The sequence below is a fragment of the Glycine soja genome, chromosome 8 (genome assembly GCF_004193775.1).
Source record: "Glycine soja cultivar W05 chromosome 8, ASM419377v2, whole genome shotgun sequence".
Lineage (NCBI taxonomy): Eukaryota > Viridiplantae > Streptophyta > Magnoliopsida > Fabales > Fabaceae > Glycine > Glycine soja.
Window position 1 is genome coordinate 16,292,171 of NC_041009.1, and position 24,114 is coordinate 16,316,284.

Here is a 24,114-nt window from a genome sequence, read left to right on the forward strand (position 1 = left end):
CTTTGTATGGAGAAATTGACTCTTCTAATGATCAAGAAAATTTAAGCATCTGAATGATAAACAGCCAAAGTATCAAAAAATGGACCAACCTTTTTTCTAGTTTTATATAGCCAAGTAAACAATAGACATCTTTTGTAAGGTTCATGGGCTCAAAGTAAAACATTCAAAAGTTTAGATTTGTGGCATCAAAGAAAGTTGGCATAAAGGTTATATTCCAATTTTCTAACATCATTGATTTCACTCAAGCCATGAAAAAGGGAAAATATCTCGAAATTCCTTAATTGGTAGGACAAGTAAAAAATTCAAAAATTGCCTTCATTATGTATCGTATCAACTTGCGGCTAGCTGGTTGGAAAACCAAGACCTTAAATAGAGCATGTAGAATTATTCTTGCTAGGTCTGTTCTAAAAACTATACTTATATATGCCATGCAAAAACTACGGTTATCCAAATATATTTGTTGAGTAAATTGACAAACTATTATGAAGCCAAAAAGTAAGGGAGGCTTGAGGAAAACAGGTAGAGTGAGGTTGGAGAGAGAAGAAGGAAGAAAGACAAGTTATCTTATCTACTATTAGTTATTTTCTAGCTTAACTTTGACTTAAATAAAATAAGATAGATAGTAGGATAAACAAATCATTTTTTTAAAAAACATATCATATTTTATTAATGCACCAAATAATTGATTACATTGTAAAAAAAACTGATTACAACATGATAAGATTTATGTTATCTTGATAATCAAATGAGCCTAGCGATAAGGTAGGAGTAACATTATTCACAATCGTAATAAATATCTTAAAATTTATATTTAGTTGTATGATTTTATATTAACTAATTTATTGATAACGTCGGCCGGAATCTTTAAGAGTAAAATATTACGTATAATATTCAACGCGGGATTTTTATCTAACTATTTTGAAAATTAAAAACAGAATGATTTGAAATTATTAATTGATATTTGATAACGTCATTAAAACAATATTATGGACGGAGAGAATCGAAAACAATATTGAACACGTGAATTTAAAATATTTTGAAGCAGTACTAATAATTATGAGAGAATAATTTGAATCGAAACGAAGGAAAAAATCCTTAAATTGTGTGATGCTATAAATATCTGATAAAAAATCAAGAAGGGACTAACCCCACCATTCCCTTCAGCGCGCTCTCTCTCTCTCTCTCTCTCCTGAGTGCTGAATTCGCCGCCCCTTTTTTCCAAACCTCTCTTTCTTCGAAGCTTCTCTCTCTCTCTCTCAAATCCCTTCCCTTCCCTTCATCCTCCTCTTTCAGATCTCCCTTTATTTTTCTTCCTTTTGGTTTTTTCTTCGATTTTGAGATCTAGGGCCTTTTAATTTCCGCAATTACTCGCACCGCTTCTCTTTTCTTCGTTCTAGGGTTCCGATCTGTCGTTCAATTCTGTTTTCCATTGTGGGCCGTGTCTGAATTCTCGATCCGTTCCTTTTTTCTTTTCCTTTCTCCTTAAAATTTGTTTTCTTGGTGTCGGTTTGTTTGAGGCTGTTCTTTTTAGATTTTTTTAAAAATATCTTTCTTTTTCGGATATTTGTGCGTTGAGATCATGGGGGGCTCGGAAGGGGTGGGAGCATCGTCGAAGCAATTCGGTGTCACGAAGCCCATATCAATGGCTGGCCCAACGGTTACTGATTTGCAGAGGACTCGTGAGTTAGAGAAGGTGTGTTTCATTGTTTTGTTTATATTATGATATAATACGCCTTTTTTTTTTGTTTTTTTAAGGTTTGTTTATTTATTTGTCTGGAAAATTCTTTGCTTTGTGTGCAAGTTTCTCGCTGTTTCGGGGCTTTACGAGAGCAAGGAGGAAGCTGCCAAAAGGGAAGAGGTTCTTCACCGACTTGGAGAGGTAAAGGGAGAGATAGAGAGAGTTTTGTTTTGATGATTCTTCGTTGTAATGATTGTTTGCGATGCTGAGTTGTTGTATTTGATTGTTTGATGACAAGAACTTGTGTGATGATGCCAACCTAGGAGTTGTAGGGGTGAAATATGGAACTATGTGTTTGAATTGATCAGGGTGTTTATTTCTCTTACGAGGGGATTAGTCTAATTGAGTGGTTAATATACACGCTTCTTATTATTTATCATTTGTCAATAGTTCTATTTTTTTGTTACTTTATCTTGCTGGCAATATTAATTGTAGTTTGAATTGTAGTTGTGGTTGTGACGATGGGGTCTTGTCTCCAATCAGTTTATGAGTGTACTTTCATTTGTCATCTATTGAGAAGCTATTTTGTTACTTCATTAGGAGGGTAATCATTTTGCTTTTAATTTGTTTTCTTTAATTCAGATAGTGAAAAATTGGGTGAAGCAACTTACCCGCCTTAGGGGATACACTGATCAAATGGTGGAAGATGCAAATGCTGTCATTTTGACTTTTGGTTCTTATCGGCTTGGTGTGAGTATCTTACCCGCCTTGCTTACGTCTTGGTTTATTGCTGGTGAAGCAAACAACACAATTAATGATCTTTTTACTCCGTTTGAGAATTCATAATCTTACCAGTTTCCAAGGGATTCTATTGGATTTTTGTTATTAAACATTGTTGTCCATATTCATTGTTTGTTTTTTTAAATTTTATGATGCAGGTTCATGGTCCTGGGGCTGATTTAGACACTTTATGCATTGGGCCGTCCTATGTAAACCGGGAGGTATATTGGGAGTGCGGATATTTTATTTTATTGTGTGCTTTATCATCACAATTTACTTTTTATATCTGATTTTTCATGTTTTCATCACCAGGAGGATTTTTTCTACACATTGCATGATATCTTAGCTAACATCGAGGAAGTCACAGAACTGCAACCAATTCCGGATGCTCATGTCCCAGTTATGAAATTCAAGTTTGATGGAATATCAATTGATCTCCTCTATGCCAGTATTTCTCGATTGATTGTACCTGAAGTAAGAGAAATCATTTTCTTTTCTTCTTATTCCTTAATAAAAAAATCTTCTAAATGAAAGGGGCAAGCTTACATTTATCTAATTTGTGTTTTTGTATATTATTATCAATGAAAATTTTAAAATGGGCTTTTAATTGCTCAATTTGTTTTTGATGAATCTTTACTGCCTAAATGTCTTACTAAGTTTATTATACTCAGATTGAGTTGTGCTTGATGCTATAATGATATCAAAGAAGTTAAAGAATTAAATATTTTTTTATTCCAGACTCAATGTCTTACTAAGTTTATTATATTCAGATTGAGTTGTGCTTGATGTTATTATGATGTCAATGAAGTTAAAAAATTAAATATTTTTTTATTCTAGTCTCAGTGATCTGTATCTTGCAAGTTTTGTAGTTTTTGTGTCATATTTTGGAACCTTTTTCTTTTTGAATTTGTGAACAGGACTTGGATATATCTGATGTCTCTGTTCTACACAATGTTGATGAGCCTACCGTGCGAAGTTTGAATGGCTGTAGGGTTGCAGATCAAATTCTAAAGCTTGTTCCTAATGTTGAGGTATTTTTAGGATGTTTCTTCTTATTGCTTTAACCCTTCCATTTCATAATATTTACTGTTCACCTAATACTTCTACACTTTCTTTTGTATGGCTTATAGCACTTTCGCACAACACTTCGTTGCTTGAAATTTTGGGCCAAAAGGCGAGGCATTTATTCTAATGTGAGTGATATTCTATTTTTTTTTTCATCTTCCTTTCTAATCATGCTAGTTCATTTGTTTGCTTCCAGTATCCACTAATATGGTTATTGGCTTGTTTATAAATATTTGTGCTATGTTTTGTTAATATTTATTTTCAGGTGACAGGTTTTCTTGGTGGTGTTAACTTGGCACTTCTTGTAGCTCGAGTGTGCCAGTTTTATCCAAAAGCAGTTCCAAGTATGCTTGTTTCTAGATTCTTCAGGGTATATACACAGTGGCGGTGGCCAACTCCTGTCATGTTATGTCCAATAGAGGAGAATGATCTTGGGTTTCCTGTTTGGCATCCTGGTAAAAATCCTCGTGACAGATCCCATCATATGCCAATCATTACCCCTGCCTATCCCTGTATGAATTCTAGTTATAATGTTTCTATGAGCACACTTCGTGTGATGATGGAGCAGTTCCAATATGGCAATAAAATCTGTGGGGTAATCATTACTCTTTTCTTGTTGAATCATTTTGGATATTAATACTTATTGATTTTAAATAATAATACTTATTTATTTAAATAATTGGTAATTATTCCTTTGTCTAAAAATCACAGGAAATAGAATTGAGTAAAGATTGTTGGAAGGCTCTGTTTGAAAAGTATAGTTTCTTTGAAAGCTATAAAAACTACTTGCAAGTTGATGTAGTTGCTGCTGATGCCGATGACTTGCGCAGCTGGAAAGGTTGGGTGGAATCACGCCTTCGCCAGCTGACTTTGATGGTATGTTTATTTATTTATCTTGGTGAAATCACGACAACTTAAAAAATGTTACATGAGAATTTATAGAAATTACTATGAATTTGTATCCTGTTTGCAGATTGAACGTGATACTTTTGGGAAGTTGCAATGTCATCCCTATCATCATGAGTTTGTCGATACTTCAAGGCAGTGTGCCCATTGTGCTTTCTTTATGGGTTTGCATAGGAAAGAGGGAGAAGTTGTTCAAGAAGGCCAGCAATTTGATATACGAGGGACAGTTGAAGAATTTCGGCATTCTGTTAATATGTACATGTTCTGGAAACCAGGGATGGAGATTTATGTTTCTCATGTTCGTAGAAGGCAAATTCCATGCTATGTGTTTCCTGATGGTTATAAACGATCTCGGCCATCAAGGCCAACATCACAATTTGAGAATTGTAAATCATTTCATAATAATGAGGTTTCTGTGACTGAACATGTGGAGAGAATCCGTAAGAGGAAGAACAATGATGGTGTGGATGTGAGGGAGGATGCTATAGTTAAAAGGCAATATGCTTGTCCTCCTGGGGATAGATTGGCAAGACGCAACAGCCTTGGTACTGGTGGTTTGTCTGTTGAAGCTGTATCTGATAGTCAAGAGTTGAGAAGTGTGGAGTGCAATCATTTGTCAAACAGTGGGCAAGATGATTTGGATAGAACAGAGTCTCCTGAAGCTGCTTCAAATTCTAGTGTGATTACATCTGTTGGTTCTTCTGAAGATATTGTATCTGTGTCAGTGGCTGGTTGTGTTGAGAACTCCAGGGGTGTTGAAATGATGAACAATGGAAGGTTTGAGGATACTACTTATGGGAATGATTCTGTCACACTGGTGAAAAATATAGTGGCCAGTGGAAATGAAGTGTTTCAGCATGAGCTACAGCAGCAGTTGCAGGTTTTGGTTTTCAATTTCTTCCTGATTTTTTGCTATCTGTTCCTTTTTTTTAACTGACATGATATATTTTTCACCTATTATAGTGTAGTATTCTTAGCCATTTGATCATCTTTTTGTGTCCTCTTTTTACCGCAACTGTATAGATTGTGTAGAGCCAAGTGCACTGATGTGCAAGGTCTTCCCTGGAATACCTTAAAGCCAAAATGCAATGATTGTATTGCTTACGCATTAGATAGCTTAATAAAGGCTGCTCGTACACATTTCAAGAAATTTGCGCATCTACTGTTATTGTTTCAATTTTTTTTGTTGGCTTATTTTGTACAACAGTGTACTGACCAATTTACCTTTTTTTTTTTCTGGGGCTTTATTTTGAAGCCGAATGCAATGCTAGGGATGGTTCTTGATTCTGCAGAAAAGGTTCTCTCAGAAGCTGTGCAAGAGCCGGTGATAAGGCATGTTCTTGTTTATTAATTATTGTTTTTAGAGCTGGTCTATCTGTTGGCTTTATGCTGTCTCTTGTGCTTTTTGATATATCACAGGAGATTGAGTCTACCATCGACAGTTTAGATATCAGTGGCAATGTCTGGAAGTGGCAATTGTTCAAGTGGAGAAAGAAGAGAGCCAGCAATTTGGGTAAGTACTAATTTAAATGGCTGGCTTTCATTTCTCTATTTTTTTCAGGCTTGCTTGATCGTTCAAGCATGCAAATTGGAACTGATCTGCATCAGGCTGAAGAGTTGGAGCTGAGATTTGTCAGCCTTTGTACAGTTTGCATTTTTTTGTGCATTTGACTCAACTAACTTTACTAGAATCTCTGTTTAGGATTCTTCCTAAACTTAGTGGCATATTTGAAAGGCTCTTGCTGTACTTTGCTGTTTTGCTTTATTTTAGGGCTAGGGAGATCCCGGGAGGGTGGTGGAGGGTTTGGGTAGTGTTTTATAGCAGCAGAGGGGGCTTAGTTAGCAGCAACATTATTAATACTGATATTGTTGTACTGCCTCTGAGAGGTTATAAACTTGACAGTGGTGATATGATAAACTGCGATCTCAACCTTCTATCTGTTGTACATTTCTTTGATTCTCGCCTCTGCTTAGCATCCATCAATTTAGTTAACAAGAAACGAATTAGCAATATATTCCATATTCTACAAATATAATAACCCGGTGCTTAAATCCTGCTGACGTCGATATGTATAAATATTGTCTAGCAACAAATTTTTTCCGCCTCTAACTTTTACTTTCCGCCTACTAATATTGGACTTGGTAACGGGAGAGAAGCGAGTGAAATGTAGGATGAGTTATGTGAGGGAAAAAATTCACAACAAATATATTTATACATTGTGAATTGTGGAAATCAGTGTCTTGTTAATAATTTTTATGACTCGAACCGCCTTCAACTTTTTAAAATTAACTTTAATTTAGTTTTTGGTTAAAAATATTCTTAAACATTATTCAGATTGCGGTTGTTAGAATTAACAATATGATTTTACATTTTGTTTTACCAAAGAGTAACATAATAATACCTCTTATCCTTTGGGATTTGAGATTACGTTTGCCTTACAATTTTATTTAATTTAAGATTTAAGATGTCATCAAACATATTATCGTTATGTTGAGTTAAAATTTTGAGTGGTTCGTACTTGGTCACTAAAAGAAATGAACACCCAGCAAAATTGTGTATGTTGCTATTTTGCGTAGGAAGAAAGTCAGTAATTCAGCTATATAATAGCATGATCATATTTTATATTTACCAGTAGTTCACGTGTAAGAGATTAAGAAATTGATTGACTAGATAAAAAAAAAAAAACTCCAAACTAGAAACAGCGACGTTATAATTACTGGCTTTGTTCTTTGTCACGTTGCTGTTCCAAATTTGGAGTTTGTTCGCTATCGTTGTCACCCTCGTACGAGCAAAATTATTTCAGCTAAGAAAAAAAAAATGTCAGCTAATCATTGCAATTTGCATTACACACAACAATTGCAATGCACGTTCATTCAATTTATTACAATCACTTTAACTAAATTCGTTATTCGCTTTCCTAATTAGTCGCAGTGGTCAATAATACTATATTTATTTATTTATTTGCGCTTTCTATTTATATATATACACGATGCGAGCATGATAAAAACAGAAACCGTTGGTTGTGCGTTCAGTCCGTGAAAGCAAAAGAATGAGGAAGGTGGTGGTGTGTGCTACAGTGATCGGAGCGTGCACGGTGGTGGCGGTGGTGGTGCATAGGTACGCGAGGAAATGTCGACGGTGGGCAAAGGCGATAGAAATATTGAAGGAGTTGGAGGAGAAGTGTGCAACGCCAACGTGGAAGCTGAAGCTGGTTGCGGATGCCATGAACGTGGAGATGCATGCTGGTCTTGCTTCAGAAGGTGGTAGCAAGCTCAAGATGCTCATCACTTACGTTGATAAGCTCCCAACAGGGTATTAGTGCATTGCATTCTTTTCTTGATCCAATCTACCTTTAATTTAAGATCTTATTATTGAATGTCTTTCTCCTTAATAGATCAATCTAATTATCTAAATCCATTTCCATATTACATTTCTTCTTTTAGAAAAATTTGAATGTTGTTGAGATCTTAGATTTGTTACTATGAGGATTATATATTATTCCTGCTTTTTGATTATTGAAATGCAATGTCTATAAAAGGAAGTTGTGGCTTGCATGTTGCATATCGGTCAGTGGCTATCCTTAATGATATAGACCTTTGTGTTACTAATATAGGTTGCTAGAAAGCTAAGAACATGCCATCATGGTGTGACATGATTGACAAATAAGTAGACAACTTTGTCTCTTAAACATGTAATTAAAAAGTTAGGTCGAGGTATGGATTATCAAAAAAAAAATCCGATGGACAAGGTTAGTTTCTTGAATGGATCTCAGTATTCAAGATATTAGTCTTTGTCTCTTGGCGGGAGGATAACCTGGATTTAACCAAAAGGAAGAAAGTTAAGAGCATGCTGGATCCGACCTTTAATTTGTAGTATTTGTGCTGTTTCACTTTTTTGGTGTAACACTATTGAAAAATGATGTGGAATTGCAAAGTAACAATGTTTATGGTGATTAAGGAGTAATTGGTTTTTCATAGTCATATTTCAGATGCAGTAATATCCCACAAAAATCATATTCATGTAGTACTCGTGAAAGAGAACCAAGTTAGTGACATTTCATACATCAACTGCTAAACTTTTCTGTGGTGAATGTGCTTGTTTGTTTTTTTTATTCGTTTAGGAACATTTTGAAATTTTAGGGGGCCTTGAATAAATATTATACTATTCGGTGGTTCTTATGCATCCCTTCCCTTTTCAGGAATGAGGAAGGACTATATTATGCATTGGACCTTGGAGGGACTAATTTTCGCGTGTTACGTGTGCAATTGGGAGGCAAGTATGGTGGTATTATTAGTCAAGAATTCACTGAGGTTTCAATTCCTCCTAATTTGATGGTTGGAACATCAGATGTAAGCTTCTTTTTTTTTTTTCTTACCAGTTTGAAAATCCTTCAGCCTACCTGCTGTTTTTGGTTACTCTTTTTTCCTAACACGTGTTGATCTTTGTATAAATCATATGAGAAACAAGACCAATCTAAAAAAGTTGTGATTCAGGAACTCTTTGACTATATTGCAGCAGAACTTGCAAAATTTGTTGCCCAAGAAAATCAAGATTTCCAAGTGTCTCCTGGTAGGCAGAGAGAGCTAGGTTTTACCTTTTCCTTTCCTGTCATGCAAACGTCACTTGCTTCTGGGAACCTTGTCAAGTGGACAAAAGGCTTCAACATAGACGGCACAGTTAGTCCCTTTTCCCTGATTTCTTTGATGCTTTTTACATTTTTTTCAGATTGAATATCTCCTTTGCTGTGGATAATATAATTTCAGAGATATAATTTATTATGTCTCCAATTACAAAACCCTAAATTTGAATTTACAGTTGCCTCACAAATTAATATTATATATCAAGTATTGTCTAATGTTAATGCATTACACAACATAATGAGGATATGTTCCACAGATTCTAACATTTAAGCATGTTTGGATAAACTTTCCCGGAAACACTTCTAGAGAAGTTTATTTAAACAAGTCCTTAATCTCTCATCTTGTTGATTTTAAATATCTATCGTAATTTGTTAGTAAGATGTTCTTTATCTCTTTTAATTTTTGTAGACAATGTTCCCTGAACTCATTAATGTGGAAGTAGTTTATATTTAGTGCAGAACGTCATTCATAGCTTGAAGTTCTTATTTATTTACTTGTTAATATTGTTGAAACTAATGGTTTAGGAGAATGAAGGTTTTAGATTCTACCGAAATTACTATTCTTTCACCTTTGCATTTATACTTAACTTTGTTGTTGTTTAAATAGGTTGGTCAAGATGTTGTGGCAGAATTAACTAAAGCCATTCGGAGACAAGGTCTTGATATGCGTGTAAATGCTCTGGTAATTGAAGTTTTGCACTCTTTTGCATAACATCAATTAGATCACAAGACTTTCAAATCTTAGTTTTTTTTATAGATCATGCCTTTTCAGGGTACGAAGTTTTTTTATGCCTTTTCAGGGTATTATCTTTTATTGTGAGCACTGTGTACTTATATTTATTATATATACTAGGTCAATGACACAGTTGGGACATTAGCAGGAGGTCGATATACAAACAGCAATGTTATTGCTGCGATTATTTTAGGTACTGGTACAAATGCAGCCTATGTGGAACGTGTTCAAGCAATACCAAAATGGCACGGTCCTTTGCCAGATTCTGGAGATATGGTGAGAAGTTCTTGTCTTATTTTCCTTTGGTTGTGTGTTTAGTCTTAAGAATGGTTACATATTATTTGATATGAATGATAGATTAAATACTGAAGCTTCTTTGATATATGAGATGACTCTAGGCTATCAACATGGAGTGGGGAAACTTCCGGTCATCACACCTTCCATTAACTGAGTATGACTGTGCATTAGATGCTGAGAGTTTCAGCCCTGGTGATCAGGTGAGTTTTTTGTGTTACTTCTTAGCTCCATCTTTCTGCCTTAATAATGAGGCTATATAATTGTTTTTCAATCATACTTCAGATTTTTGAGAAGATGACTTCTGGCTTGTACTTGGGAGAAATTGTTCGTCGAGTACTATGCAAAATAGCTGAAGAAGCTTTCTTTTTTGCTGACAATGTTCCCCCGAAACTTAAAATTCCGTTCATATTAAGGTATAATGCTAGATATTTGACTAGCCACTCTGTCAATGTGATTTTTGTTTATTCATTACTTCTCTTTCTGTTGTCTCCCCCCTCTCCCTAAAACTGCTGTTTATGTCAGCAGTTGAATTTGAACAAAAACTTATTTCATCATTTGTTTGATAACTATGAAGTTGAGTATTATGTGTATATTATAACTTCATTATGTTGTACATGGATTGCATCTCCTTTATGCTCCTGTATAGAAAAGATTCTATGGTTCCAAAAACATGAAAAAGAAAAACAAGCAAAAAGACAAACACGGAGGAGAAGAAATTTATGCCTCATTATTTATTCTGTATGAAATAGCTGTCTATGGGGTAAACTGATACAAACCCTTTTCGAGTAAGGGAGAACTCCACAGAAGGAATAAATAGGAAGCTAAACTGAATTCATTTTCTAATCTTCCAGCAGTACAATGGTTGTGTACATAATATAGCAGCATATTGCATACCTAGCTGCTATGCACACACACTAACCACAAGCTAAAACAGATTCCTAACAAACTCATTCTAGGTATTTTTCCAATTATTATTTCCTATATTTAATTACATAGACTAATAACAATTCTTTTGGGCCTGTCAATAAGAATTGGACCGTAACACAGACATTTATCCATCGAAGCAAAAAATTAGTATGACCTCACTAGTAGGTATAGAAGTATCCTTTTGGCTATTGTCCATTCTCAAAGAAAGTAAAGTGGCTAGAGAGGAGAAAATCACAAAGATTCATACAACTAATAATAAGGTTGTCATGGGGATGCATATTGGGGAAACAATATCATCAGGGGAAAACAAGGAGTCATAAGGTGGTTTGGTGGTTGGGCGGAAGGCCATAAGAGTTGAAGTTATTAGGAGGTCATGGGTTTGAATCCCCTCACTAAAATAACATACCAAACATACCAACTGCTAACATCTGTCGATACAGAAAAAAAAATCATCAGGGGAAACAACATAATCTTTGACTGGTTAAGATTTTTTTGTCTCGCTTAAATTTTGAGTTTTTTTTTGTCTTGATAAGATTCCGGTGTAACAGAATCTTTGTAAGTTATAGTATTGATTTTTATAAGGATAATTGTTAGTTATGATCCTATCAATTAGGTCCCCTTAGGAAGAAACTATTTCAAAAAATTATGTTACTCTAGGGGGAGCTCTTGTTAAGGACAAGTTTGCTTCTTGGTTTCACTATAGGTCTCACAAGAACAAGTTTTTGTGTCTAGGCCGGTCTGTGACTTGATCCTACACGAATGTTCATAACAGGTTGCCATAGCCATCATAATGGAAAATTAAGGGAGAGTTTTGTTCGTCGCTCCTCAGCCACTCGCTTGTGGAGTAGTGTTGATGAATCTTCAGTATGCCCAGTTTATGTTAATCTACTTCAGAGGTTTTGGTTCAATCTCTATGAGATTCTCAGTGTGCTTGTCCTTTAAGTTAACTAGCCATGAGACAAGATAGAAGATGGTGAAAACTTGGAGCTTTCACTGATTGGTCCATCAGTGATACTCAGGAGTAGTTTGATTTGAGAAAACATTTTTCATTTTCACTTTCTCTTTTGCGAAAATAACTTTTTATAATTGCTTACACCATTTCCTGCCCAAACTTTTAAAAACAGGAAATAAAGAAAATACAAGGTGACATTTTTATAATTTAAAAATGAAAATAAAAATGTTTTCTCCTTCTTTCCAAGATTGTTGTGTTTCTTATAATTTACTGGTATTGTTTAAAATTTTTGTATCATGACCATCAGCATTGGATGTGCAGTACACCTGACATGTGTGCAATGCATCATGATTCATCTACTGATCTCAATGTGGTAGGAAGCAAACTGAAGAACATTTTGGAGGTATATAGAACTCTCTATTCTGTTTGGATTAAGATTTTCCAACAAGGCTTTTACAGCATGTGTACATTGAACTTTAGAACATTATTTTAATCGATGGTGATATTAAGGTTCTCTATTTATAATTAGTTATCAATTATGATGCACAAATATGATACATATGATACATGTATTAGATACTATTTGATACTATATGTATTCAATACGGTTATATATTATTAAAAATATATATAGAATATGATACGTGATATCTATATATGTATAAACAATCATAAAACATAATATAATTACATTTCTGCAAATCTAAAATAATAACATTCTTCTTATTTCTTAGACACTAGTAAAAATAAAATAAAAGTTATAAATTATTGTCATTAATAACACGAATAGTATCAATCTCATTCTTTTTTCGAGATTATCCATAAGGGGGAAAATTTCTATTTTTTGGTTCATAAAGGGACAATGCCACTATGTTTCTATATATATGTAACACATGCTGCTATGTCTCATATGTACTTATATTAGATTTTCATACCATTAAAGGTCTAAATACTTCACAAATACGTGTTGGGGAAGCATTGCAAGAGTACGTATTACGAGAAGGAAATTAAAGTATTGGTGCTTGATAGATAATTAGAGTCCATATTTTCAATATTTTAGTTCTATTTAAACTTGTGATTCAAGTAGAAACTTCCAACTTTACAATGTGACTGAAACTTTTGTCAACTTAACTTTGTTCTCTCTTTTCTGATATTAGATATCTGATACCTCCCTGGAAGTGAGGAAGGTGGTTGTAGAGATCTGCAATATCATTGCCACCCGTGGTGCTCGTCTTTCTGCTGCTGGAATCTTAGGTATCCTGAAGAAGTTGGGAAAAGACACCAAGAGTGAAGTTGAGGGTCAGAAGAATGTGATAGCCATGGATGGTGGATTGTATGAGCATTACACTGAGTATAGCAAGTGCTTAGAGAATACCCTTAAAGAGTTGGTTGGTGAAGATATCTCAGAAAGTATCATCATTGAGCATTTCAATGACGGTTCAGGAGTTGGTGCTGCCCTTCTTGCAGCCTCTCACTCCCAGTACCTTGATGCTTAGCAATAATGATCATGATATTGGGGTTTGTATTACTATTATTTTTTTGTGGAGGTCATTGTCCATTTATGGCACCAGTAGTCTTGGGAGTTGGGAGGGTTGAATTTGTACACAGCCTTTACTTTAATTTAAGCCAATCTTTGCAACATTAACTTACTCTACACCATTTCTTTAAGTTCATGTATTTAATTCTTTCAGGAGAATTCTGCAATTTTCTCTTGTCGTGTTAGCCTTAACATCATACAATATCACACTTCACATCAAAACTGGTCCAATACTTTAGTGTTAGGATAGGGGGATACCATATATGCCAAAATTATTGGATTACTAGTTCATGATATTACTAAGAATCCATTTGATAGAGTGAAAAGAAATGAAAATAAAATAAATTAAGATAAAATTTTAAATTAAAGTGTAAAAATTTGTATCCCACATTATTTTACCGTTCATTTTTTTTTCCACTCTTTTTATCTCTACAAACCAACACAGCCTAAAGGAGTTTATGGATCAAACATGCAAAAGTGGGACTAGGAATCAACCATGTGACTCTCGCCTTTTGTGGTAAGTCGATGGCCAAGTTCTATCTTCACTAGCCATTTACAATTAGGCATCTCATTAGCTTGTCTATTCCTCTTTTTTTATTTGACTTGTCGGCTTTAATCTACATGCATCATATAAACAAGTATTAAGGATATTAGTTAAAAAATCAATAAATATCAACAATCACAATGCAATGCATTGAAAATCAGGATAGGAATACATTGATAATATTTTTCATAAAACAAATCACTTTTAATACCTCAATCAAGATGATGAGAACATTTGTTTTAGTATTTTCTTATTTTAATTTAGGTTAAAAAGTTGGGTTAACTAAATTTTTAGTTCCTTAAGTTTTTTGAAATTTAATTTTTAGTCTCTCAATAAAAACATTGATTAGTTAAGGTTTTTCAACCCCTTTCCTTATATGATTAAATAAAAATTTAATTGGTCAAGATTGCTAAACTAAAAAAAAATTCTTAATCTTTGAAATTTTATTAAATAAATAAAAATAATAAAGTTAAAATTTTTATTCAGGACTAAAAATTAAATAAAATTTAAGGACTAAAAATTTAATTAATGTTTAAAACAAGTTAGAAAGTGAATAAGTTCTTGTAGTATAAAAAAATCAAATGAATCCTTGCAATTTCAAAATTATTTTCAATAGTATCTTATCTTGTGTTTTGTCAGGTCTTAAAATTTAAAAATATCCAACCAAAACAGATATTTTGAAACTATGAGGACATATTTACTATTTTAAAATTTCCAAAAATTTAGAGGCCCGCATTAGTCTTACATATAATAAATAACTTTATGTCTTTGCACATGCTTTAACAATATTACCATATTAGTAAATTAATAGGTTAACTTTAATTGTGAATGTATCCCTTTTTCCTCCCCCTATCAAAAAAAGTTATGACTTCACTTTAATTTAGAAACAACTTTTCCGTTTTAGTTGATAGAATTTTTAATAATTAGTCAATAACATAAATTAACCTAAATAGTGTTATTATTTAATTCATAGAATAATAGTTAAAATGAATTTTCCCTAAATTATACCTATGTTCATTTTTCCTTTTATTTTCATTAACGCGTTAATTTTTTCTTCTTCATATAATTAATATTTTTTTACATGAAAAGAACTGCAAAAGTTATCTTTCTTTGAGCTGTTTATGATCAGATTTCAGAGCTAAGTCAGCTAACACTTTTTTTTATAGTAAATGTATAAAGGAAAAAAATTAACATTTTTCATGGGTCAAATTTACGTATAGTATAGAAAACACTAGGGATGAAAACTAACTTCTGAAACAACTGTTTAAGTCTGATTCATAGATTATCGTTTCTGTTGTTATAAATAATGTAATTTCATTAAACATTTTTTTATTCACGTATTTTAAAAATCTAGACCCATTAGTTTATTTTATTTTGACTTTTAAAGGCTTGAATCCCTAGCTTATTTAAATATTTTGACTCAGACTTATTTTAGAACTTCATTGTCAAATATTTCTTTAAATATATTTTCAAGCTAAATGATATTTTAAAAAATTATGTCATGGCTAAAATAATACCTATATTAAATAATAAATAGTAAGTTATATCTCATATTTTATATTTAGAAAATAAATCTAGCCTATTCAATTAAAGCTCGCACACCCTTATTTAGTACTCTCACGCTCATAGTATATTGTATGAAGATATGTGGAGAAACAGAAAATAAGGAAAGTGCAGAACATGACATAGTTACAGATCGGACAAAAATCATGGGATCTGCGTGTTTATTGCGGAATATGGATCATGCAGATCACTCTCACTTGTAAAAGTTTTTAGAAAAAAAATTAAGAAATTCAGAGAAAAGCCACTTATGGTAGTCTCATTCATCAATATTCAATTTCTTGACATAATAAAAAAGTGTGACTAACTTAATTTAGTTTTGATTAATCCCTTAATACGTGTTCATGTCTAATTTGAAGTATTATCTAACCAACTTAACCGGCACTTATAAACAGCTTTTGAGATACTAATTAACATCATTGACAAAAGTGATTTTTTTTTTTTTGCTGCGTTTGTGTCAACAAAGAAAGGAACTTGAGTGTGCTAGTGCCCCTCTTTTTATTCTAACTTTGAACTTTGACTCCACCCAAAGATGCAAAAAGTTTTGAGGGGCATGTTTGGAGTAGAGTGCCATCAGGGCAAAGTCATTTCTTAGCTTACTGTGTCAAAGGCATGAGGAATATATTTATGAGGGGTCAGCGCTAGCTGCAGCAAGGCTTGCATTGCTTTGCTTCCTATGCTAAACAACCTAACTTTTTGTTGCTTCATGTTGCGTGCTCCATGCTCTAATTCCACTCTTGTTTTGGTAAATGTTAGGCAAAAGGGAATCTCACTAGTTTGTTTGATCAATCAGTGCCACTTTTGAAAATGACCATCCCCTTCTCCTTAAAAAGAGGAAAGAAAGATAACCCACCAAGCGTGTGAATAAAATATATATAATAAAAAATTTAATGTTTATGTGATGTAAAATAGTTTTAGATTATCATTCAATCATAAATTATTGTTTAAATTATTTTAAAATAATCATTTTAAAAGTTAACAAATTTTTTATATATAATAAATTATAATTGGATGATTTTTTATTTTTTTTTTACATTATTTGAGTGCATAATCCTTTTTCTTTAAAATAAAAGGCAAAGTTAGTCAACAATTCCATACCATCACATATATAGTTCCCTCTCTACCTTTTGCTTTGCCTTTGAATGTATTCTCTTTTCTCTTGGTGGGGTGTCTGTTGTGCTGTGATGATATTTGTCTTGGATTTGGTCTCTTAGTACGTGGCATTGTTATCATAGATTCTTGTGGCAGGTGCTTCTTCTTTCAGATATCAAAAGGTTCGACCACTTGTTTTGTTTCAATCCAGAACCTGAAGCTTGTTTATAAAAAAAAGGCTAAGGAAGGAGCACAATTGCAATTTGCTTGCAAGATGTGGCAAAGAAGCCACAAGTCATCAGAGGAGAGAAAGCTGGAGCTTAGGCTTGGTCCACCTGGTGAAGAGTCTCTCAATGAAAGCATCAGAAAAAGCAACAGAGAAAGAAATGAATCACAATTCACTCTTGGTTGCTTCTCAACTCAAAATTTTTTTACTTCTGACAAGCAAGGTCCAGGTGGGACTACGTTGCCCTCTGCATGGCCTTCCACATCCTATCATCACCAACACCAGGCTAAAGCTAAAGCTTCATCATTTCTTCAGCTCCAATCAAGTCCACAAAACATGATAGTGATGGGAAAGGATGTGTCACAATTCTCTTGTGTAGAGAAGAAGGTATTCTCACCCTCTTGTGCAAATCCAGCGGTGTCCAAAAGGTATTCCTGCTTTTCTCTTTTTTTATTCAAGGCTTTAAATTGTGGTTATGGTTTTGTTGCGATCCTTAATATTACCGGAACTTGCAGGCAAATGTGACCGCAATTGTGGTCACAGTGGGTCAAAAAACCTTAAAGTTGCAGCAAATACCACGGTCACGGACCGTTTTTTAAAATCTTGCTTGTATCTATATATTTATTCAATTTTTTTAAGAATATATTCATTCCCAGATCACCTTTCATATTGTTGTAGTCCATGCAAAGCTGTGTTTCTAATAGTATTTTAGATTATAATGTTATAGACCACTTTTCAGTGAAGAATTGTTTATGAAGCTTTTCATTTCGTTGTTAATAATCGCAACATGGTTTCTGTATACTTGCTTAACCATAGCATGTCATTTATTTATGTGGCTTTCTTATCTAATCTTGAAACATGACATTGGCATGGCATGGCATGTGAATATCTCACCCTGCCTCTTTATCTTCCCTTCATCCACTCTTCTTCCACTATCTTCTTTGGTCCCTAATGGTTAAATTAAAGGGTATTTTGGCTTGCTTGGTGGTTTTGAATAGAAAAATGAGTAGTGGTAAATATGAGAAATTGAATTATTGATTTCTCAATTATACGCTTGTGAGTTGTGATGATACTGATATGCTTTTGTCTTCTTAGGGGTAGTGCTTGTTATTTTTACTGTTCATATTCATGCCTAACTTTTTTGTACATGGACCCACCAAAAACAGAACTTCTTCAGGTCCAGCAGTGGGTTGGCCTCCAATTCGTTCCTTCAGGAAGAACATTGCAAGTGGAAGCACTTCTAAGTTGCCTTCTGGGTCCCACCAGCAACATCAAAATGTTGTTCCATACAAGGTTGCTAGCCAAAAACCTACTGACAAATCTGGTAAAGGCTTGTTTGTGAAGATCAATATGGATGGTGTCCCCATTGGGAGAAAAGTGGACATCAATGCTTATGACAGCTATGAAAAACTTTCCTCTGCTGTTGATGAGCTCTTTAGGGGCCTCCTTGCAGGTAATATTCTTGTCATTTTAGTCCTATGAATCGTGTACTTGTGGTCAATTTAATCACATTTGTTTATTCATTTGTTGTTGACATAATATGGAGATTTGTTTCATTGGGGATGAAAGTTACTTATTATCTTTTTGTTAGCTAAATCTTTTGATTGACTAGTAAGCATTTTACGTTATGACAATTTAAGGTAGTATGTTTCGAGTCACTCAAAAGATTTAACCTTTTAGGAAAAGAGTGCTTGTGTTAGTTATGACAATTTAACCTTTTAGGAAAAGAGCTAATTTGGATAAACTTCTTGTTACCATCTCAACTTTGTCACAAGCTTTCTGATTTAACTTTTTTATGAACACCTATAAAGTTATAAGGAATCAAATTCCTATGTCAATCAAAAAGATCTCTACAGCTAGATGCTAATCTAAACCAAGCCTAAATCACAATCATGATTGCGGCAATTGAATAGGCATTAGCTTATAGTAAAAATAAATCACCTAACAAAGTTTTACAGTAAACTTTCCTTGTTATCTTTTATTTATACCGATTAGCTTTATATATATATATATTAATGTTTTTGTGAGAATGAAATTTTTTGCAGAGATGAAGTTATCTCATATTGGCTCTTCCCAATGCTGTTCTGGTCAAAGAGATTCCTGTGCTGGTGGAATTCAAAACAAGGAACAGGAAGAGAAATCCAATAAGGGTTTATTGGTTGGAAGTGGGGAATATACTCTTGTTTATGAGGATAATGAAGGAGACAGGATGCTTGTTGGAGATGTGCCGTGGCAGTAAGCATCTTATCAATGTGGATCTGATGCATTTTTATCTTATTCTATTCAATATTATATTCCATGACTATAGTTTGATACAATATTGCCATGCAGTGGAGTATGTTTCTGTATGTAAACAATAAATAAATCTTGCAATTGGTTTTTCCCTATGCTATTGTTTAATTTTCATTTTATATATGATTTAGTTTTTACTAGAAAACTGTGATTGGCATCAATGGCTGCTTTTATGCGATTCTTTTTTAATGTGTTTGCTTGGCAGCATGTTTGTATCGACGGTGAAGAGGCTGAGGGTGTTGAAGAGTTCTGATCTTCCTGCTTTTACACGTGAGTTGGAATCTTTAACTTAATTGAGAGCAACTGGTTCATTAATATCCCCCTCCCCATGTTTTGTTTTGGCTGTGATCAATGATTGAAGAAACTTTCTTTGTTCTCACTTTTCAGTTGGTAGTAAGCAAGACTAGTTACACCACTTGACTTGACAATGAGAAATGAAGGATGAAGCAGCAGCTTGAGGTCTTCTTCCATGCTAAAAATTGATGACTAAGAGTGTTTTTATTTGACATTTTGGTTCCTTTGAACATTGAAGATTAGGCAATGAAATGTTCAGTCTATAAGTAATGTTTGTATGAATGAATGTATCTTGTTTTCTTTAGTGAAGTTTTGAATTGTTTCTGCATTTTAAAAATAGGGTAAGGAAAACTTTACGGATGTGTGCACTCATGATTTTGCCATTAACTTATGTTGGCGTGCGTTCTGATCGACGCCATGTTTGGAAAAATGGTGTGAGACTCCAAAATCAAGTTTGGAGGTATAGAATATGATTTTAGGTAATAATAATAATAATATTTGGTTGTTCAATATCTAAAGCATGTGTGTATTCCTTCACGTTTTAAACTCACATATCTTACAATTTTCGTGCCAAATAGAGAAAAAGACGCATAAACTACATATTATATTACTAAAATTTGAAACACGTGCATCCATTCATTTCAAATGCATGTCCAAACATGCGAAAAGTTGATTTTGCTCTCAAAAGCACGTTTAACTAGAAGCTAAAATAATAAAGTTTTTTTTGGAGAAATCTTATATTAAGTTTTACAACAAACTTACTTCTGAGATCAACGATTCGAAATGAGTAATTTCTCTTTAAATTTAATTTACTAATTTAAACTAGTTCTGCAAAGTTAACACAACAAATATTAAGTTTGTAAATGTTGAAGCAAACTCACTAATTCCCTTTCATTCATCTCCTTCTCCTTGTCTGTAAATGTTGGTCCATACACATGAATTTGGAGATTGCAGCCCAAAATTTTAATTGAAAAGAATTAGTATATAATATTTATAAAAAAATGGAAAAATAAAAATGACATTTGTATTAATTTATCATATTACAAAGTTGTCTAGTTAGAAATCATTTATCAACATTGTAAAATTTCTCCCTCTTTCTTTTCTCTTTAAAACCTAAGCGCCTTTAAGCATACCTAAATCTTGTCCTTTGGAGCTTTGAAACATCAACCAATCTAATGGTAAAGCACAAACCCACGACCATATGGTCCCTTTGTGACATTTATTTTAAGGTCGATGGAACGGACATGCTTAATGTTCAACAGTTGAAGTAGTTTGGACCAAGAACTAAGCATACTACCACATGTGCATACATTTGTGGCGGTGATGGACCATGGTCCTGTATTTGTTTAGTTTGAAAAAGAGGCAACAAACACACGTTTGACTTTTTTATTTTCCCCCTTTTAACCGACGTACTACATTTAGTTGATCGATATAGATATTGAATATGAAATGAAATGACTTCTACTATATTGAGGTTAGGGTAAGGTATATATATAGATACTAGATTATAGGGCTGTTGCAGGTTAATTGGACATCACTGACCTGGATTAGTTTCCTTGCTGCCACGGATATAACGTATTCATGCATGCACTCAGTCAAATGAAGATTGAATCACTTATATTAATTATATCTTAAGTTCTTAACAAATTAATCGTAAAACACATATTTGAGATTTAAACTGTTCAATCACCATCTAATGACAACTAGCTAGCTATTCATAGCTTCGGGACTACTAGATTTCGTTTCCAGCAGATCACGCAATGAAAATATCTCACGACAAATATAGGAAAAATGTGAATGTTAAGTTGTTTTTTCTAAGCCATATGTATGGAGTTGAGTTACACGTTTGATGATCAATGACATGTTCTTTAATTTACTCTCTTAGTTCCTTTTTATCTGCTTTTATGGTTGTTACGTAAAAACTAAAAATTACAAGAAATTTTATTGATTTTAATTTTTTTTCTCTTTATAATAAATACATGTATAAGTTAATTAACGAGATGTAGTATTTTTCTTAGAGTAAAATTTATTTAATTTCATAGAAGTCTTTATGTGACACATTAATCAATTACCATAAAATACTACTATTTTTATTGGGTGAAAATATTTTTTGAACACTCATTTCTCCTATAGTTAACGATCTAATTTTTGGTTTATATAAATACTAAATAATTATTCAATTAATATTAAATTTTAAAATTAAAGTTACTATTAAATTTTTATAAATAGGGAAACAAAATGAACTAAGAAAATCTAGTTTAATTAATTAAACAAGTGTGTGAATATTATAAATTCTCTAATACTATGTTGAATTCATACCAATAAAAAAAGAAACAAATTAAACTTAATTTAATCAAATTACATTTTAATAAAAAAATTGAACTTAATTATTTTTAAGTTAATGCCATTTGTATATTAAAAAATTAAGATTTGTATGATTCATACCATTCAAAGCATACACATACATTCTGTGTAAGGTTTTTTTTTTTTTTTTGCTAAATGACTAAATCATAGTACTACTTTAATTTGAAACTTTTCTAACACAAGTTTTGTCAAATTGATATTGCCAATGCATTGGGCCGCAACTTTATCGCTATCCGCATACCCATTTTACTCGTATTGCTTAATTACGTCAATGTCAATCCCTAAATTCTATGGAAAAAAATGAAGCCCACAGTTTCATAATGATTAAAAAAAATGTCTCAATCATAAATCAGCTTAGCTCATTAGTTACAATTTAATACCTAGCCTGTGAAATTAATGTACCCTTAATTATCATTTAGGGTAAATAATCACTTTTGTCCATGAATATATAATTTGTTAATAAATGTATTTCTAAAAGATGAAAATACAAAATTTAGTCCCCAAAAGTATAAAAAGTACAACAAATATATCTGATCGTTAACTTTCGTTCGTTACTGTTGATAAAATAACTTACGTGACACAAAAAGGATAAATTTGTTACTGAAATGATTATTAACGTGATCATCTCTAATTGGAGGGACATATTTGTTATATAATATTTTCTTGAGTTTCCATCTTCTCACTTCACTCACAAATGTGTCCCTGAAAGATGAAAATATAAAATTTAGGATATATTTGTTATATAATATTTTCTTGAGTTTCTATCTTCTCACTTCGCTCACAAATGTGTCTCTGAAAGATGAAAATATAAAATTTAGTTTTCAAAAGTATAAAAAATATAACAAATATATTCGGACATTAACTTTCATTCGTTACTATTAATAAAATAGTCAAGATTCGAAGAAGTGAAATATAAGATATATTTATGGTAGATTGTGATTAATTATTATAATTTGAAAAAATTTGCAATAATTGATACACTATTACAATGTTTATTTTGGTAAACTGATACAATGTTTATTTTAGATAATTTCTATTATGAAAAACAAATTATAGTTGATAATCAATATTATCACTGTTATTATATTTGTTTTAAATTATGTTTGTCAATATATTTTTTTAAATGATTATTGTATTGTTATGTTTATAACGTTAAAAAAATGATGAAAATTTATCTTAAAATTATATTTTATCATTAAATGAAACAAAATTCTGGGTCTAACAAATTAGTTAAATAAAAACATATTCATATTTAGGTCCAATAAAAAATTGTTAACATTTTCCTTCAATAATGACAATATATTGACATTTAGGTTCAAAACAAATTACTGATATTTTCTTCCAACAAAAAGTTACTGACATTGATATTTTTATTCAATCTAGTAAGCATGGTCATGTTGACAATAATTTTAGTGACAAATTTATCCATCTGTGCCACGTATGCTATTTTATTAATGGTAAGAGACAAAAGTTAACGACTGAATATATTTGTCGCACTTTTTACACTTTTATAAACTAAATTTTATATTTTCATTTCTCAACAATACATTTATCAATAAATTACACATTAAAAAAAAAGTAATTATTTACCCTATTATTTATGAACCAACCAACCCCTACTTGATACACAGTTTTTTTGGCATTAGAATTGAGTTTTAATTGTCCAATTATATTCACTGGTGTAAAGTGTAAGGCATCAGTGCATGAGTCAATCCAATTGATTACTCCCTTCGTCTCAAATTATTATACAAGAAAAGAAATAACACATTAACTAAAAAAAATTATTTAATCATCTTTAATTATATCAATTTCAATTAAAAAATATTTTTTAATTTATTTATTTTTATTGAAATTTGATGTTAATAATAAGAAAGAGATATTAAAACTAACACTTTAATTAAATAAAAAATATTTTAAAGATAATAGATCAAATAAAATAAAATTAGTTGAAATTTTATTATATTTGAGAAAAAAATATTTTTTTAATATATACTTCTGACCCGAGGGAGTAAGTCGCATGGTATTCATTACTGTATGAGCGTACGTATTCAATTTCTTATAGAGTTATAGTAATGTGCTACCGTTTATATATTTCTTTTCTTTTTATTTTCTCCCACTTCCCTTTTTGTAAAACGTATTATCAGTCTCTTCTCAGACAAAAGAATACACACTATAAAAGTTATGTTTGGTTTTTAGTTGGGAGGTTCTCAATAAAAGTCTATTCATT

At 32.4% G+C, this 24,114-nt stretch overlaps 3 protein-coding genes across 3 annotated transcripts; all 3 read left to right on the forward strand.

The window, feature by feature from the left end:
* Positions 1–1,129: 1,129 nt before the first annotated feature.
* LOC114422372 (nuclear poly(A) polymerase 4-like) lies at positions 1,130–6,375 on the forward strand. Its single transcript, XM_028388689.1, has 12 exons — positions 1,130–1,693; positions 1,802–1,879; positions 2,321–2,428; positions 2,617–2,679; positions 2,771–2,932; positions 3,376–3,489; positions 3,589–3,651; positions 3,789–4,118; positions 4,235–4,399; positions 4,497–5,309; positions 5,685–5,761; positions 5,849–6,375. The coding sequence occupies exons 1-12, from the start codon at positions 1,580–1,582 to the stop codon at positions 5,874–5,876; spliced, it is 2,115 nt and encodes a 704-aa protein (XP_028244490.1). The 5' UTR covers positions 1,130–1,579; the 3' UTR covers positions 5,877–6,375.
* Positions 6,376–7,438: 1,063 nt separating this feature from the next.
* Positions 7,439–13,623, forward strand: LOC114424667 (hexokinase-1-like). Its single transcript, XM_028391530.1, has 9 exons — positions 7,439–7,742; positions 8,629–8,779; positions 8,924–9,106; positions 9,677–9,751; positions 9,923–10,078; positions 10,201–10,299; positions 10,382–10,512; positions 12,300–12,381; positions 13,136–13,623. Exons 1-9 carry the CDS (start codon positions 7,480–7,482, stop codon positions 13,472–13,474), a joined length of 1,479 nt encoding a protein of 492 aa, XP_028247331.1. The 5' UTR covers positions 7,439–7,479; the 3' UTR covers positions 13,475–13,623.
* A 3,114-nt stretch (positions 13,624–16,737) lies between these two features.
* Positions 16,738–19,934, forward strand: LOC114423341 (auxin-responsive protein IAA16-like). Its single transcript, XM_028390066.1, has 5 exons — positions 16,738–17,365; positions 18,104–18,390; positions 18,983–19,172; positions 19,435–19,499; positions 19,617–19,934. Exons 1-5 carry the CDS (start codon positions 16,986–16,988, stop codon positions 19,634–19,636), a joined length of 942 nt encoding a protein of 313 aa, XP_028245867.1. The 5' UTR covers positions 16,738–16,985; the 3' UTR covers positions 19,637–19,934.
* Positions 19,935–24,114: the final 4,180 nt, after the last annotated feature.